At 32.6% G+C, this 21,473-nt stretch overlaps 1 protein-coding gene across 2 annotated transcripts in view; it reads right to left on the bottom strand.

Moving 5' to 3' along the window:
• LOC133549175 (metabotropic glutamate receptor 8-like) overlaps positions 1-21,473 on the bottom strand; it is a 93,604-nt gene that overhangs the window by 24,644 nt on the left and 47,487 nt on the right. For both annotated transcript variants that reach the window (XM_061894347.1, XM_061894348.1), the window contains exons 4-5: positions 6,389-6,524; positions 2,088-2,242 (exon numbers count right to left, since the gene is read on the bottom strand). In XM_061894347.1, coding sequence (XP_061750331.1) covers positions 2,088-2,242; positions 6,389-6,524 — 291 coding nt within the window. The remainder of the gene's footprint in view (positions 1-2,087; positions 2,243-6,388; positions 6,525-21,473) is intronic.

Here is a 21,473-nt window from a genome sequence, read left to right as displayed (position 1 = left end):
AAAACAACATTGTGTAACACAACATTGTGTAGAACAACATTGTGTAAAACAACATTGTGTAACACAACATTGTGTGAAACAAAATTGTGTAACACAACATTGTGCAAAATAACATAGTGTAACACAATATTGTGTAAAACAACATTGTGTAAAACAACATTATGTAGGACAACATTGTGTAGCATAACATTGTGTAACACTACATTGTGTAAAACATCATTGTATGAAACAACATTGTGTAAAACAACATTGTGTAAAGCAACATTGTGTAAAACAACATTGTGTTAAACAACATTGTGTAAAACAACATTGTGCAACACTACATTGTGTAAAACAACATTGTGTGGAACAACATTGTGTAAAACAACATTGTGTAACACAACATTGTGTGAAACAACATTGTGTAACACAACATTGTCTAACAACATTGTGCAAAACAACATTGTGTAGAACAACATTGTGTAGAACATTTTTTAACACAACATTGTGTAAAACAACATTGTGCAGAACAACATTTTATGGAACACCATTCCGTAAAACAACATTGTGTAACACTACATTGTGTAACACTACATTGTGTAGAACAACATTGTGTAAAACAACATTGTGTAACACAACATTGTGTGAAACAACATTGTGTAACACAACATTGTGCAAAATAACATAGTGTAACACAATATTGTGTAAAACAACATTGTGTAGCATAACATTGTGTAACACTACATTGTGTAAAACATCATTGTATGAAACAACATTGTGTAAAACAACATTGTGCAACACAACATTGTGTAAAACAACATTGTGTAACACAACATTGTGCAAAATAACATAGTGTAACACAATATTGTGTAAAACAACATTGTGTAGCATAACATTGTGTAACACTACATTGTGTAAAACATCATTGTATGAAACAACATTGTGTAAAACAACATTGTGCAACACAACATTGTGTAAAACAACATTGTGTAAAACAACATTGTGTGGAACAACATTGTGTAAAACAACATTGTGTAACACAACATTGTGTGAAACAACATTGTGTAACACAACATTGTCTAACAACATTGTGCAAAACAACATTGTGTAGAACAACATTGTGTAGAACATTTTTTAACACAACATTGTGTAAAACAACATAGTGCAGAACAACATTTTATGGAACACCATTCCGTAAAACAACATTGTGTAACACTACATTGTGTAACACTACATTGTGTAGAACAACATTGTGTAAAACAACATTGTGTAACACAACATTGTGTGAAACAACATTGTGTAACACAACATTGTGCAAAATAACATAGTGTAACACAATATTGTGTAAAACAACATTGTGTAGCATAACATTGTGTAACACTACATTGTGTAAAACATCATTGTATGAAACAACATTGTGTAAAACAACATTGTGCAACACAACATTGTGTAAAACAACATGCTGTAAAGCAACATTGTGTAAAACAACATGCTGTAAAGCAACATTGTGTAAAGCAACATTGTGTAAAACAACATTGTGTCACACAACATTGTGTAAAACAACATTGTGTAACACAACATCGTGTAAAACAACATTGGGTGGAACAACATTGTGTAAAACAACATTGTGCAATACAACATTGTGTAAAACAACATTGTGCAATACAACATTGTGTAAGACAATATTGTGTAAAACAACGTTGTGCAAAACAACATTGTGTAGAACATTTTTAACACAACATTGTGTAAAACAGCATTGTGCAAAACAACATTTTGTGGAACAACATTGTGTAAAACAACATTGTGCAAAACAACATTGTGTTACACAACGTATTGTAAAAAACATTGTGTAAAACAACATTGTGCAACACTACATTGTGTAAAACAACATTGTGTGGAACAACATTGTGTATAACAACATTGTGCAAAATAACAGTGTAACACAACATTGTGTAAAACAACATTGTGCAACACAACATTGTGTAAAACCACATGATAAATGAAAGACAGTGGAAAAGAAAAAGACAGAAGAGAAAAAGATGAGGTGGAAAAAGAGGCGGTGAAGTAAAAAGGTGACAAGTGTGCTTGAGGAGTAAAAAGGTTGTGACCGTCCACCGACGCCCTCTTGGGGAGGATGGTGACGGCGCCCTCAGCCGCGCGCTCCTGCTGCAACACAGGTGAGATCTTGGAGCCCCAGCTGTCAGAGCCCACCCACAGGAAGTGACCTGTCAGCTTGTTGCGCTTGACCGCCTCCAGGATGCGCCTGCTCGGGAGACACAGGTGACGCCACAACACTCACACACACAGCTGGCAGCAGCACATGGTCACATATTATACATGCTGTGTACGGCTGGAATCATGAAATATACAAATATTATGGATACGCTCGTGCAATATCATAATAATATAGATACAATAATCAAATGCATAATTACTTTGAATACAATAATGAAATATATAAATATTATGGATGCAGTAAAAAAAAAGATATAAATATTATGAACAACATTATGAAATATATAAATATAAATTAAGTAAAGAAACATACAGTGGGACCAAAAAGTATTTAGTCAGCCATCGATTGTGCAAGTTTTCCCACTTAAAATGATGACAGAGGTCTGTAATTTTCATCATAGGTACACTTCAACTGTGAGAGACAATGGGAAGAAAAAAAATCCAGGAATTCACATTGTAGGAATTTTAAAGAATTTATTTGTAAATTATGGTGGAAAATAAGTATTTGGTCAACCATTCAAAGCTCTCACTGATGGAAGGAGGTTTTGGCTGAAAATCTCACGATACATGGCCCCATTCATTCTTTCCTTAACACGGATCAATCGTCCTGTCCCCTTAGCAGAAAAACAGCCCCAAAGCATGATGTTTCCACCCCCATGCTTCACAGTAGGTATGGTGGTTTGAACAAGTCGTGCATGCTTTTATTTCAAGTCAACCTGGACTACTGCAATGCACTTTGTGCTGGCATTAGCCAAAAAGCTCTCTCCCGGTTGCAGTTAGTCCAGAACGCGGCAGCACGACTTTTAACAGGGGCCAGGAAACGTCAGCATATAACCCCAATTCTTCAGAGTTTGCACTGGCTCCCTGTTCATTTTAGAATTGATTTTAAAACATTGCTGTTTGTTTTTGAATCTTTACATGGGCTGGCACCTCAATATATCTCGGACCTCATCCAAATGTACATCCCTGCGCGCGCTCTGAGGTCCGAGAGCCAGTTCCAGCTCGTGGTGCCCAAGACCAGACTTAAGACCAGGGGAGACAGGGCCTTCTCTGTGGTCGGCCCTAAGCTCTAGAACACTCTGCCGCTCCATGTTCAAACTGCTTCCACAGTGGAGTGTTTTAAGTCTCGTCTTAAGACCCACTTTTATTCTTTGGCTTTTAACACTACATGAGTTGTGTGGTTCTCTGTCCTCTGTTGTCCTCTGTGTTTTTTATACACTTTGATTTCTATTTTACTGTTTTAATTGATTTTACCCTTTAAAATAGTTTTTAATCATATTTGTTTTTATATTGTTTTTATTGGTTTTATATTTATTTATTTTTTGTTTTTATTCAGTCTTTGGTGGAGCATTATATATATATATATATACTTTTTTTATTTTATTTTATTTATTTATTTATTTTTACAATTGTTTTTAACATGGCTGTGCAGCACTTTGGTAACGTTATTGTTGTTTAAATGTGCTATATAAATAAAGTGGATTGGATTGGATTGGTATTCTTGGGATGCAACTCAGTATTCTTCTTCCTCCAAACACGACGAGTTGAGTTCCTACCAAAAAGTTCTATTTTGGTTTCATCTGACCACATGACATTCTCCCAATCCTCTGCTGTATCATCCATGTATCCATTTCGGTATAAACTCAACTCGTCGTGTTTGGAAGAAGAAGAATACTGAGTTGCATCCCAAGAACACCACACCTACTGTGAAGCATGGGGGTGGAACATGCTTTGGGGCTGTTTTTCTGCTAAGGGGACAGGACGATTGATCCGTGTTAAGGAAAGAATGAATGGGGCCATGTATCGTGAGATTTTGAGCCAAAACTTCCTTCCATCAGTGAAAGCTTTGAATGGTTGACCAAATACTTATTTTCCACCATAATTTACAAATAAATTCTTTAAAATTCCTACAATGTGAATTCCTGGATTTTTTTCTCACATTCTGTCTCTCACAGTTAAAGTGTACCTATGATGAAAATTACAGACCTCTGTCATCATTTTAAGTGGGAGAACTTGCACAATCGGTGGCTGACTAAATACTTTTTTGCCCCACTGTAAAAAAAAAATAGATTTAGTAATAAAATATGTATTATGAATACAATTTTGAAATATATAAATATGAATAGAATAATGAAATATATATATTTTATGACAATAATAAAATATATAAATATTACGAATACTTAATACAGTGGATACGGGATAAAAATATATCAATATTATGAACAAAATTATGAAATGTATAAATATAGATTTAGTAATGAAATATATATGTTATGAATACAATTATCTCTGTGAGCGCTTTGAGTATCTAACAATAGAAAAGCGTGATATAAATCTAATTATCCATTAATCCATTTTCTACCGCTTGTCCCTTTTGGGGTCGCTGGAGCCTATGTCAGTTGCATTCAGGCGGTAGGCGGCGTACACCCTGGACAAGTCGCCACCTCATCGCAGGTGAATACAATTATGAAATATATCAATATGAATGCAATATTAAAATATATAAATATTATGACAATAATACAATATATACATATTATGAATACAATAATGAAATATATATTTATTATGACAATAATAAAATATATACATTTTATGAATATAATAATGAAATATATAAATATTGTGGATACAGTATAAAAATAGATAAATATTATGAAAAAAATTATGAAATGTATTTATATACAATAAGTAATTAAATATATAAATATATATTTAGTAATGAAATATATGTTATGAATACAATTATGAAATATATACATATGGATGCAATAATGAAATATATACATTTTAAGACAATAATAAAATATATAAATATTATGAATACGATAATGAAATATATAATTATAGATTCAATAATAATAATATATAAATATTTTGGACCAAATACAAGATATAAATATGAACGCAATATACAAATATTAGAAATGTAATACTGAAATATGTAAATATCATGAATACAATAATGGAATATATAAATATTAAGGATACAGTAATATGGTATATAAATATGAAAACAATTATGAAATATATAAATATTATATATTAAGTAATTAAATATATAAATATTATGAATAAATGTGTATATATAAATATGAATATAATTATGAAATACAATAATGAAATATGTAAATATTGTTAATATATTTATGAAATATATAAATATGAGTACAATAATGAAATATATAATTACATATACAATAACATATTTAAATAATATATATTGAATACTAAAATATATGCATACTAATACAATATATAATTATAGATACAAAAATAAAATATATAAATATAGATTAAATACTAAAATGTATAAATATGAATACAATAAATTACATAACTATTATAGATTTAATACTGACATATATATCATCAATACAGTAATGAAATATATAAAGTTACGGATACAGTAACACAATACAAAAATATTGTGAACCAAATTATGAAATCCATGAATATTATAGATTAAGTAATGAGTTATATAAATATTATGAATACAATAATGAAATATATATATGAATTCAATAATAAAATATATTATACATACAATAATAAAATATATAATATTATGTATTAAATACTACAATGAATACGTATGGATACAATAAAATATATAAATATAGATTTATTACTGAAATATATGAATATTATGAATACAATATTGAAATGATTGTAGATTCAACAATTCAATAAATATTGAAATATATATATATATATATATATATATATATATATATATATTATGAATACAATAATGAAATACATAATGACTGCAGCAATAAAATATATAAATACGGACAAAATAATGAAATGTATATATATTATAGACTAATTGAATATATAAATATTATGAATACAAATATGAAATATATAATTATGGATACAATAAAAAAATATATAGATTAAATACTAAAATATATACATATGAATACATAAAATATATAAATATTATAGATGTAATACTGATATATACATAAATATTATGAATACAATATTGAAATATATGAATATTATATATTCAATATCGAAATGTTTAAATATATAAATAATATAAATAAATAATAAATATATAATAATGAAATATATATTTCTGAGGTTACATTTGAGTGTATTTGCAGACTTGTTCAAGAAGACATTTTGGACATTTTAGGCCGTTAGTCAGCCGACATACCGAATGTCGTCCTCGTTGGCGAAGGTGATGACGGCGCGGGCGTTGGGCGTCTCTAGCAGACGCAGGACCATCTTGTCAAACTCGCCAGCTTTGGGCTCGCGGGGAATCTTCAGGGACTGCGCGATGCACACACCTCCTGTAGGACACCAGAGAGACACCACAGCGCTCTGAGTTCTGAGCTGTCCTTGAACACATCGCAGCCAACACACGCATTAGACGCTGGAAAAGGCTTTAAAGAGATCAATCAGCCATATTTGGAATTCTATGTGGGGTCTTGCTATGATATGCTGTGATGTGATGTATTTACAGCTGGTGCTGAAATCAGTGGTGCGTACACACAAAGTACACAGTACTTTTGGAAGTACTACAGTATTATTTGACACAAAAATACCAGGAGCAATTAAAAAAAAACTTGAATTATGCAAGAAGCCTATTGATTTTAACAGTTTGAAATACATCAAAAATAAATATGAATACTTTCTTAATCATTTTAAAATGCTATCTTTTAAACATATATCATATTCTGTGAGCATTATTATAATATTTTATGCAAAATATCACATTCTGGAAAAAAATAAAACATCATCCCTGATGATGATGATGATGATGATGATGATGATGATGATGATGATGACGACGTCTTTCATGGCAGAGGGCACGAGTTCGATTCCCAGCTGGAAATGTGCCACCGTAAAACTAAAGCAAAAATATTAATGCTGTAGGGAAAAACTTCAAATATTAAATACTAAACATTTAAAACATTTTTGAATAGAATACTTTTTGTTTACATTATTTTAAAATGCTTTAAACTATATGTTGCATAGCATGGTTTATAGTAATATATTTGATAAATATTATTCAACCATATTTTATAGTGCTATATTTTGTCAATATTATATCAAATAATGTTATGTGTATATCATTCTAACAATTATTATATTTGGAACATACATTCAATTACAATGTGTAGCTGTTATTTTAACATATTTTTGCTATCATGTGTGGATATTTTTTTCCAATATTCTACAATGTATTTTGGAAATGTTATCATATTTTATAATATCATATTTTGTAGATTTATTTTTTACTGCATTTAATAATATATTTTGGAAATAATAATGATAATAATAATATGTATTATCATTTTAAAGTATTATATTTTGTACATATAATATAAGATAATACTATGTATGTATTTTTTACCATTTTATATCATATTTGGAATTTTTATCAAATTATATTTTGTAGCTGTCATTTAACATGTGTTAAATATCTTATATTTAACATATAACTTTTTTTTTACAATATTCTTTAATATATTTTATAACATTTTATAACATCACATTTGTAGATATATTTTTTCTGTATTCAATAGTATATTTCATAATTATTATTCTTTACCATATTATATTTTGTACGTATGATATAAAATTATATATATATATATATATATTTTTAACACATTGTATGTTTTATTTGGAACATACGTGAGTTTGTAGCTCTTATTTTAAAATGTGTACAGTATATTTAGTAGGTTGTCTTTACTATATTCTATACTATATTATTTTAATATATTTAATAATATTATATTTTGTGTATTTATTTTAATTATATTCCATAATTAGTTTTTTAAAGAATTTTTTACATATTTTGATATATTTTGTAGATATATTTTTATTATATACTATAATATATGTTGAAAATATTATTTAAAATATTTCATATGATATATTATAGATTTTTTTACCATATTCTATAATATATTTTTGTAAATATTATTTGAAAATATTTCATATTTTGTAATTTATTTTTACCATATTCCATAATATATTTTGTAAATATTTAACATATTTTGTCGATACGTTTTTATTCTATTCTATAATATATTTTGTAAATATTGTTTTTGTATGTTATATTATATTTTGTAGATTCTTTTTTTTTTCACTATATTCTATAATATGTTTTGTAAATATTATTTTAAAATATTTTATAATATTATATTTTGTAGATTGAGTTTTACTTTATTCCATAATATATTTTGTAAATATTTAAACATATTGATGTATTTTGTAGATATATTTTTGTTATATATTTCGCTCTGGTCCGATGGTAAACAAACAATGAATCGTGGAGAAAGTTCCGACGTTTTAATGTAAGCGCTTGTCGTCTGCATGAAAATGTGAGGCTGAGAGAACGCAGACTTCGTGAGGCGGCTTTGAACAAAAAAAACGACGTGAATGACGACATGAATGCTAACGATGCTAGCTGAGCAGCTGAGTGATGACATGAATGCTAATGATGCTAGCTGAGCAGCTGCAGTAACGCTCGCTGTATTTAATTATTCCAAGAAGTAATATTAGTACAAGGCAGGGATGCTAAGTTTCTAACATCAGCATCCCTTGGAAGGTCACTCCTCACTCTATTCACTTCCCAACAGGTTGTGTTGTTAGCATTCCAAAGCAAAGTTTGTACAGAAGTTATTACTTGTGCTTTTGAAACTGTAATGTTTATTATTATTTATTTTTACTATTATTTTTATTGTTACTATTATTATTATTGTTGTTGTTGTTATTATGATGTATTACTATTTATATTGTTATTTATTTTGACCCTGCGATGAGGTGGCGACTTGTCCAGGGTGTACCCCACCTTCTGCCCGATTGTAGCTGAGAGAGGCGCCAGCGCCCCCCGCGACCCCAAAAATGGGAATAAGCGGTAGAAAATGGATGGATCATCATTATTGTGATTTATATTACTATTATTGTTATTTATCATCAATAGTATTACTATTGTTGCTATTATTGTTATTATTAATATTATAATTGTAGTTGTTATTTATTTTTACTATTATTGTTATTGTTACTATTTTTTTTATTTTTTTAAACATGAAAAAACACGAAACGTTGAGATCTTAATCCTGATTGGAAGAAAAGACGATGATGTCACCCTGAAGTTGTTCTGTAGCTCCTCCTACACAATCGAGTAGGAGGAGCCTAACTGCAAAAACTGCAGCAGAAGGACTTTTATTGATTGATTGATTGAAACTTTTATTAGTAGATTGCACAGTACAGTACATATTCCGTACAATTGTCCACTAAATGGTAACACCCGAATAAGTTTTTCAACTTGTTTAAGTCGGGGTCCATGTTAATTAAAAAAAAGACACAAATAAAAAAGACACAAATAGAAGGAGAAAAATAAAAAGACACGTAAAACAAGACACAGAAATTAAAAAAAGACACAAAACAAAAAAAGGACACACACTTTAAAAAAAACACACTTAAAAAAAGACACATTAATAAAAGTACACACAAATAAATGGACTCATAAAAATAAAAAGACAATAAAAGACACAACAAAAAAGATACACAAAAAAAACACAAATAAAAAGAAACACATAAAAAGACAAATAAAAAAGAAACAAATAAAAGACGCAAATAAAGAAACACTAAAAAATTAATAAAAAGACACACAAAAAGAGACACATTTAAAAAGACACACATAAAGACACACAAATAAAAAGACACACAAATAAAGACAAACAAATTAAAAAAGACACACAAATGAAGAAAGACACAAAAATAAAAAGACACTCAAATAAAGACAAACAAATTAAAAAAGACACACATTAAAAAACACAGAAATAAAAAGACACACAAATAAAAGACAAACAGATTAAAAGACACAAAAATAAAAAGACACACAAATATAAAAAGACACACAAATAAAACGACAAACAAATTAAAAAAGACACAAATTAAAAAAGACACACAAATAAAGACACAAATAAAAAGACAAACAAATTTAAAAAGACACACAAATTAAAACAAAAATAATAAGACACACATACAAAAAGAAAGAAAAATACAAAAACACTGTAAAAAGACACAAATAAAGAGACACACAAACAAAAAGACAAACAAATTAAAAGACACACACATGAAAAAAGACACACTAATAAAAATATTCACCAAATAAAAAGACACACAAATAAAAAGACACACAATAAAAAGACACAGAAATATACGCACACAGTAAAAAGACACACAAAAAAACACACAAACAAAAAAACACAATAAAATGACACACAAATAAAAAGACACACAATAAAAAGACACACCAATAAAAAGACACACAAACAAGACACACAAACAAAAAGACACAGAAATAAAGATACACTAAATAAAGACACACACAAAAAACAAACAATAAAAAGACACACAAATAAAAAGACACACACATTAAAAAGACACACAAACAAAAAAACACAAAAGAAAAGACACACAAACAAAAACACCAACAGTAAAAAGACACACAAAACAAAAGGACACACACATTAAAAAAGACACACAAATAAAGACACAACACAGTAAAAAGACACACAAACAAAAAGATACACACATTAAAAAAGACACAATAAAAAGACACACAAACAAGACACACATTAAAAAAGACATACAAACAAAAAGAGTGAGGAAGAAAAGTGGCGGCCATGATGATCATGTGACTCGTTCGCCATGTAAATTTTGTCATGTGCAAAGTACACGTGCACACTCATGTGGGGATGTGCACGTGTCTCTGGGGGTGTTGGGGGGGGGGGGGGGGGGGGGTAGATAAGAAAATCCTTTTGGAGGCGGAGGATTTTCTTTAAGCTCCGCTGGCACAAGAAACACAAAAAGAAACTTTATACTTCAATCTTTTCTAAGTGCTGAAATAAGAAGTACTGTCTGCACTCTAGTATTATTTCTACTACATGTTGTATTACTATCACTTTTATCTGACTACAGCAAAACATTACACACCAAACATACTTCTCCAACTCACTTTGTACACAATAAATACTACTATTGTACACACTAAATACTACTATTGTACACACTAAATATTACTATTGTACACACTAAATACTACTATTGTACACACTAAATACTACTATTGTACACACTAAATACTACTATTGTACACCATAAATACTACTATTGTACGCACTGTATACTTCTATTGTACACACTAAATACTACTATTGTACACACTAAATACTACTATTCTACACACTAAATACTACTATTGTACACACTAAATACTACTATTCTACACACTAAATACTACTATTGTACACCATAAATACTGCTATTGTACACACTAAATACTACTATTGTACACACTAAATACTACTATTCTACACACTAAATACTACTATTCTACACACTAAATACTACTATTGTACACCATAAATACTACTATTCTACACACTAAATACTACTATTGTACACCATAAATACTGCTATTGTACACACTAAATACTACTATTCTACACACTAAATACTACTATTGTACCCACTAAATACTACTATTCTACACACTAAATACTACTATTGTACACCATAAATACTACTATTCTACACACTAAATACTACTATTCTACACACTAAATACTACTATTGTACACCATAAATACTGCTATTGTACACACTGTATACTGCTATTGTACACACTAAATACTACTATTGTACACACTAAATACTACTATTGTACACCATAAATACTGCTATTGTACACACTGTATACTACTATTGTACACACTAAATACTACTATTAAACACACTAAATACTCTATACTACACTAAATACTCCTATTGTACACAATAAATACTATTGTACACACCAAATACTAATATTGTACACAATAAATACTCTTGTTGTACACCCTAAATACTACTATTGTACACACAAAAAAAAATATTGTACACACTAAATACTTTATTGTACACACTAAATACTACTATTGTACGCAATAAATATTCATATTGTACACACTAAATACTACTATTGTACACACTAAATACTACTATTGTACGCAATAACTACTCATATTGTACACAATAAATATTCATATTGTACACACTAAATAGTCCTATTGTACGCACTAAATACTATTATTGTACACATTAAATACTACTACTGTACACAATAAATACTACTATTGTACACACTAAATAGTCCTATTGTACAAATTAAATACTACTATTGTACAAACTAAATAATACCATTGTACACGCTAAATACTCGTATTGTACACAGTAAATACTACTATTGTACACAATAAATACTACTATTGTACACACTAAATACTCTTATTGTACACACTAAATACTACTATTATACACACTAAATACTTTATTGAACACATTAAATACTAATATTGTACACAATAAATACCCATAATGTACACAATAAATACTACTATTGTACACAAAAATACCCATAATGTACACAATAAATACTCACATACAATGAATACTACTATTGTACACAATAAATACTCTTATTGTACACACTAAACACTGTCATAGTACACACTAAATACTACTCTTGTACACAATAAATACTCATATTATACACTCTTAACACTACTATTGTACACACTAAATTCTACTACTGAACACACTAAATACTACTATTGTACACACTAAATACTACTATTGTACACACTAAATACTACTATTGTACACACTAAACATTACAAATGTTTAAACTAAATTCTACTATTGTGTACACTAAATACTACTATTGTTCACAATAAATACTATCAATCAATCAATCAATGTTTACTTATATAGCCCTAAATCACTAGTGTCTCAAAGGACTACTATTATAAAAACTATATTCTACTATTGTACACAATAAATACTACTAATGTACACACTATATACTACTATTGTACACACTAAATATTACTATTGTACACACTAAATACTAATATTGTACACACTAAATACAACTATTGTACACACTAAATACTACTATTGTACGCACTGTATACTTCTATTGTACCCACTAAATACTACTATTCTACACACTAAATACTACTATTGTACACCATAAATACTGCTATTGTACACACTAAATACTACTATTGTACACACTGAATACTACTATTCTACACACTAAATACTACTATTCTACACACTAAATACTACTATTGTACACCATAAATACTACTATTCTACACACTAAATACTACTATTGTACACCATAAATACTGCTATTGTACACACTAAATACTACTATTCTACACACTAAATACTACTATTGTACACCATAAATACTACTATTGTACCCACTAAATACTACTATTCTACACACTAAATACTACTATTGTACACCATAAATACTACTATTCTACACACTAAATACTACTATTCTACACACTAAATACTACTATTGTACACCATAAATACTGCTATTGTACACACTGTATACTGCTATTGTACACACTAAATACTACTATTGTACACACTAAATACTACTATTGTACACCATAAATACTGCTATTGTACACACTAAATACTACTAGTACACACTAAATACTACTATTAAACACACTAAATACTCTATACTACACTAAATACTCCTATTGTACACAATAAATACTATTGTACACACCAAATACTAATATTGTACACAATAAATACTCTTATTGTACACCCTAAATACTACTATTGTACACACAAAAAAATATATTGTACACACTAAATACTTTATTGTACACACTAAATACTACTATTGTACGCAATAAATATTCATATTGTACACACTAAATACTACTATTGTACACACTAAATACTACTATTGTACGCAATAACTACTCATATTGTACACAATAAATATTCATATTGTACACACTAAATAGTCCTATTGTACGCACTAAATACTATTATTGTACACATTAAATACTACTACTGTACACAATAAATACTACTATTGTACACACTAAATAGTCCTATTGTACAAATTAAATACTACTATTGTACAAACTAAATAATACCATTGTACACGCTAAATACTCGTATTGTACACAGTAAATACTACTATTGTACACAATAAATACTACTATTGTACACACTAAATACTCTTATTGTACACACTAAATACTACTATTATACACACTACATACTTTATTGAACACATTAAATACTAATATTGTACACAATAAATACCCATAATGTACACAATAAATACTACTATTGTACACAAAAATACCCATAATGTACACAATACTCACATACAATGAATACTACTATTGTACACAATAAATACTCTTATTGTACACACTAAACACTGTCATAGTACACACTAAATACTACTCTTGTACACAATAAATACTCATATTATACACTCTTAACACTACTATTGTACACACTAAATTCTACTACTGAACACACTAAATACTACTATTGTACACACTAAATACTACTATTGCACACACTAAATACTACTATTGTACACACTAAACATTACAAATGTTTAAACTAAATTCTACTATTGTGTACACTAAATACTACTATTGTTCACAATAAATACTATCAATCAATCAATCAATGTTTACTTATATAGCCCTAAATCACTAGTGTCTCAAAGGACTACTATTATAAAAACTATATTCTACTATTGTACACAATAAATACTACTAATGTACACACTATATACTCCTATACTAAATACTATTATTGTACACACTGAACACTACTATTGTACACACTAAATATCACTATTATACACACTATATAATCCTATATTAAATACTCCTATTGTACACACTAAATACTACACTTGTACACACTATATACTCCTATATTAAATACTATTATTGTACACACTAAATACTACTACTGTACACACTATATACTGCTATATTAAATACTACTATTGTACACACTAAATACTCCTACATTAAATACTATTATTGTACACACTAAATATTACTATTGCATACACTAAATACTCCTATTGTACACACTAAATACTACTACAGTACACACTATATACTCCTGTTGTACACACTAATGCACACACTACATACTACTATCAGACACACTAAATACTCATAATAAACACTACTATTGTACACACTAAATACAACTATTTTACACACTTAACACTATTATACCAAATACTCCTATTGTACACACTAAATACTACTATTGTACACACTAAATACTACTATTGTACGCAATAACTACTCATATTGTACACAATAAATATTCATATTGTACACACTAAATAGTCCTATTGTACGCACTAAATACTATTATTGTACACATTAAATACTACTACTGTACACAATAAATACTACTATTGTACACACTAAATAGTCCTATTGTACAAATTAAATACTACTATTGTACAAACTAAATAATACCATTGTACACGCTAAATACTCGTATTGTACACAGTAAATACTACTATTGTACACAATAAATACTACTATTGTACACACTAAATACTCTTATTGTACACACTAAATACTACTATTATACACACTACATACTTTATTGAACACATTAAATACTAATATTGTACACAATAAATACCCATAATGTACACAATAAATACTACTATTGTACACAAAAATACCCATAATGTACACAATACTCACATACAATGAATACTACTATTGTACACAATAAATACTCTTATTGTACACACTAAACACTGTCATAGTACACACTAAATACTACTCTTGTACACAATAAATACTCATATTATACACTCTTAACACTACTATTGTACACACTAAATTCTACTACTGAACACACTAAATACTACTATTGTACACACTAAATACTACTATTGCACACACTAAATACTACTATTGTACACACTAAACATTACAAATGTTTAAACTAAATTCTACTATTGTGTACACTAAATACTACTATTGTTCACAATAAATACTATCAATCAATCAATCAATGTTTACTTATATAGCCCTAAATCACTAGTGTCTCAAAGGACTACTATTATAAAAACTATATTCTACTATTGTACACAATAAATACTACTAATGTACACACTATATACTCCTATACTAAATACTATTATTGTACACACTGAACACTACTATTGTACACACTAAATATCACTATTATACACACTATATAATCCTATATTAAATACTCCTATTGTACACACTAAATACTACACTTGTACACACTATATACTCCTATATTAAATACTATTATTGTACACACTAAATACTACTACTGTACACACTATATACTGCTATATTAAATACTACTATTGTACACACTAAATACTCCTACATTAAATACTATTATTGTACACACTAAATATTACTATTGCATACACTAAATACTCCTATTGTACACACTAAATACTACTACAGTACACACTATATACTCCTGTTGTACACACTAATGCACACACTACATACTACTATCAGACACACTAAATACTCATAATAAACACTACTATTGTACACACTAAATACAACTATTTTACACACTTAACACTACTATACCAAATACTCCTATTGTACACATTAAATACTGATATTGTACACACTAAATCATACTGTTGTACATACTTGAATACAAATATTCTACATGACAATGAATACTTGGGTACCAAGTATTTCACATTAGAGTGAATACTTGAATACAAGTATTGTACATGACAGTAAATGCTTGAATACAAAGTACTCAACGTCACATTGAATACTTGATGAAAGAAAGTACAAAAAACATACAAAATCTTTTTAGATAGAGGGGTTTAAGCAGCTAAGAAAAAGATCGATAACGACGAGGCAGCACGAAGTCAAGCGACTGAGCAGGAAGTACTAAAAAATGGTCGACCTTTCAGATTAGCGCTCGACATAGTCCCAGCACCTTAATGGATGCTAGCACAGTTGCCAAGGTAACTCGGCCTTGACGTGGAAAAAAAACCCTAGCCGATCACACTTTCGACTAAGTCCGAAACATTTGAACTTCTAGCAGAGAAAGGTGAGCTCGAACTTTTCAAAAAAATCCTGCAACACAAAAGAACCTGTGGGAGATAGGAAGCCCTGGGAGAGGTAGCACCTTTGATGTACCTCAGCATCTGTACCCCTTGTTGAGTAGACGAGCACACTGGTCATCGTTTATTCTCCTAAATCCCTCACGTCTGGCTCCTTCTGCCAACCCCTGGGCAACGGCTTTAGCTGGCGGGTCAAACTTCGTAAGGGGACGAAGTTGGTATGTATGGATGAAGAGTTAACCATATGGAACTAACGGCCAGGGACGACTTCTGTTTTTATGACAATGTCCACGTACCCGGATCAGAGCGATCCCCGAGGAGGAAAAGATCGGCCGTGGTCACTGGACAGAGCGGGTTCAATAGCCCAGTAAGGCCACCAGTCTGGGAGAGAGAACACTCTGTATAAAAAGCAAGACCAGGGGCATAAGGGCATTGACGGGAAACCTTGGAGAATCTCCATGTGACACTCAACCCGTTGGGAGTCCCGCCAGGGTGGAGGAGTGTCGGGCCATAAACCTCAAAGGGGCCCACCTCAGGTTGTCAATGTTCTCTGTTCAGTGGTGGAGCCAGGCAACAGGTAAAACGGGTAACTGCGACTGGCTATAAGGAGGAAGATGGCACTGGTGGCATTGAGACTGATGCGGCGGAACGCTGAAGGATTCTCCCCAAAAAAAATCCCTTTTACAGAAAGACCCCACAAAGAAGACGGGTATAGCTTGCATCCAGAAAACACACCTGGCAGACAATCTGCAATGACCAGACCTACCGTGTTTGTGACAAGGGCAACAAGAAGTTGGCGTTTTCGTTCGAGTTAAGAATCACACTCTTGCTAACCTCATCACAGTGGATACCGGAGGTCAGGCAGAAAACCGTTGGAGTTAATACATTTATATAGCCTTTATTCACAGGTGCCTCAAAGGACTACACAAACCACAATGACATCACTTGTCTGAACTCACATCCTGGGTGACCAGCTGCAACGGATGCCAGGTGGGTACAATTACTGCATATTATTCATGATAATAAGAGAGTCCAGTCCATCGGGGGCGAGCAAAGGATTGTAGCGGGTCTCCATCCAAGTCGTAGAGGAGTGGTCCACAGATATATCACTGGCCAATAAATAGATCAGGATATACAAAGTGTGCTGCCAACCAGTTCGACAGCTCTCCTTGGGTGCAATGGAAGTTTGCCAGTGATGCTGTGTGGTAGTCGGCGATTTTAACAGCCACTTCAAAAAACGGGACTGGTTCCAGATGAGAGGAGGTAGAGGATTGGCAGATAGATCAACAACTACAACTGATGAACAAGGTAGATGACCGCCCCAACCTTCCACTCACAAAGATGGTTAATGTCAACAACAGCCAACTGAGCCTTTGCCACCAAAGCCCTGATAGCAAGTGGAGAACAATTGGTTTTAAACCAGTCGGCAGGCAGTAATCAAAGACCCCCGAAGGTAACCTTCACTCTCAACCATCACCCTAAAGACTGCAATCCACTACCTTGGTGGGATTTTCAAAAAGAAAAGTACGTTGAATACACCATTCTCACAGACGAGTACACAGCTGGTATCATTGCTCATGGGAAAGATGTCAACAACATGGTAAACAATTTCAATACAGCAACAATAAAAGTAAATGCAGAAACTATACCCAGGGGAACCAGAAATAACTACAAACCTTACTGGACAGGGGCAGTACAGTGAAAAAGGGGTCGCAATGAGACGGTACCGCTTTAAAACCCCTGGTCTCAGGGTCTTTCTGTGTGGAGTTTTTTATGTTCTCCCCGGGACTGCATGGGTTCCCTCCGAGTACTCCGACTTCCTCCCCCCTCCATAGACATGCACCTGGGGATAGGTTGATTGGCAACACTAAATGGTCCCTAGTGTGTGAATGTGAGTGTGAATGTTGTCTATCAGAGTTGGCCCTGCCATGAGGTGGCCACTTGTCCAGGGCGAACCCTGCCTTCTGCTCGAGTGCAACTGGGATAGGCTCCAGCATCAGCCCCCGTGACCCTGGGAGGGACAAGAGGTAGAAAATGGATGGATGGGCCTTACTGGATAGAAGATTCTCCAAAATTGGGAAAACCAAGTGAATGCAGCAAGGGAAAAGCCCAGAAGGAACCAATATCACCCTGGAGCAGTACCCAGCTATTTATACCAAGTCCTTGATAGAAGCAGCAAGAAACAACAGAAAGAATAAAATAGAAAGTTCAAATTTGGAAAAAGACGGTGCAAAATTCAAGATTCTGTTCATAACTTTTATGGACAAAATTTCTAGACGCAGTCAAGGTGTTGAGGGGTTCCGGTTTGGTGGCCGCGGGATTAGGTCTCTGCGTTTTGCAGGTGATGTGGTCCTGATGGCTTCATCTGGCTGGGATCTTCAGCTCTCACTGGATCAGTTCACAGCCGAGTGTGAAGCGACCGGAATGAGAATCAGCACCTCCAAGTCCGAGTCCATGGTTCTCTCCCGGAAAAGGGTGGAGTGCCATCTCCGGGTTTGGGGAGGAGACCCTGCCCCAAGTGGAGGAGTTCAAGTACCTAGGAGTCTTATTCACGAGTGCGGGAAGAGTGGATCGTGAGATCGACAGGCAGATCGGTGCAGCGTCTTCAGTAATGCGGACGTTGTACCGATCCGTTGTGGTGAAGAAAGAGCTGAGCCGGAAGGCAAAGCTCTCAATTTACCGGTCGATCTACATTCTCATCCTCACCTATGGTCATGAGCTTTGGGTCATGACCGAAAGGATAAGATCACGGGTACAAGCGGCCGAAATGAGTTTCCTCCGCTGAGTGGCAGGGCTCTCCCTTAGAGATAGGGTGAGAAGCTCTGTCATCCAGGAGGAACTCAAAGTAAAACCGCTGCTCCTCCACATCGAGAGGAGCCAGATGAGGTAGTTTGGGCATCTAGTCAGGATGCCACCCGAACGCCACCCTAGGGAGGTGTTTAGGGCATGTCCAACCGGTAGGAGGCCACGGGGAAGACCTAGGACACGTTGGGAAGACAATGTCTCCCGGCTGGCCTGAGAATGGAACCTTTTTATTATTGAAGAAAATGGTAACATCCTTACTGGAAAACAGGCAGCTGACAAGTATATCGATAACTTTGAAAGAATAAGAAAACTTGACATACCAGAAGACAAAGATAAACAACTATGTAAAGAACAAAGGTAGGATAATAATATGGTAACTAACGCAGAAGTAATGAAAGAACTGTTCACAGAACACAAGCAAGTGGAAGGAATCAAGAAACTGCAGAAAAAGAAGTCACCTGGTCCAGACGGCATATTGAACCAGACGCTGCAGCACCCTGCAACATCGGCAACAAAGACCTTACTTAATAACAATAACGCTATTCGGCAAAATGCATCAGTTCCACAGACATGGAGGGAGGCTACTATGACCCCAGTACACAAAAAGGTGGAAAGACAAAACCAAAAGGTCCACCGGCTGTGTCTGTGGGGGGATTTTTCTGACACAAAAAGATGGAACATCTATCAAGCAATCCCCACTGGAAAACTCTGTACTAACTCCAAAGCTGAGTCAGGATCACTACAGGCAGCAGCCAAAACAGTATTGGAGAATAAATAAGCCACACTCGACTCACTAGAGGGAGAACTGGAGCGTGCTCCCCCAGGTGATTCCTTTGTTCTGCTGGGTGACTTCAACACTTAAATTGCTAACGACAAGGAAACCTTAAGAGGCGCCCGGATCTAAACCCGAGTGGTGTTTTGTTATTGGACTTTAGTGCTTGTCCCAGATTATCTATAACGAACACCATGTTCAAACATTTGTGCACCAGTCCGCAGTTCCATGATCGACTCTAAGGTTGTGTCATCGGATTTGCGGTCTCATATTTTGGACACTCGGGTGAAGAGGGGGGCGGGGGTTTCTACGGATCACCCCCTGGTGGTGAATTGGCCCCGGTGGTTGGAGGCGATGCCTGTCAGAGCTGGAAGGACCTAACGCATTGCGAAGGTCTGCTGGGAACGTCTGGCAGAATCTCACGTGGGAGAGTTTCAATCCTCACCTACGTGAGAACTTTGAACATGTCACAAGGGAGGCACTGTAGATTGGGTGGACCATGTTCTATGCTTCTATTGTCGAGTCGGCTGATCGGTGCTATAAACGCAAGGTGGTTGGAGCCTGTTGCGGCGGTAGTTTCGGCTGTCAAGCTCAAAAAGGAGTCCTGTCTGTGATAAATATAATACCACACCATGCGAGACACGATCATTGTGTTCCCTTCTGTGTTGCAGATGTTTTACACATCAATTG

The sequence above is a fragment of the Nerophis ophidion genome, linkage group LG03 (assembly GCF_033978795.1).
Source record: "Nerophis ophidion isolate RoL-2023_Sa linkage group LG03, RoL_Noph_v1.0, whole genome shotgun sequence".
Taxonomy (NCBI): domain Eukaryota; kingdom Metazoa; phylum Chordata; class Actinopteri; order Syngnathiformes; family Syngnathidae; genus Nerophis; species Nerophis ophidion.
Note: the sequence above shows the minus strand (reverse complement) of the source record. Positions and strands in the feature narration are given on the sequence as shown.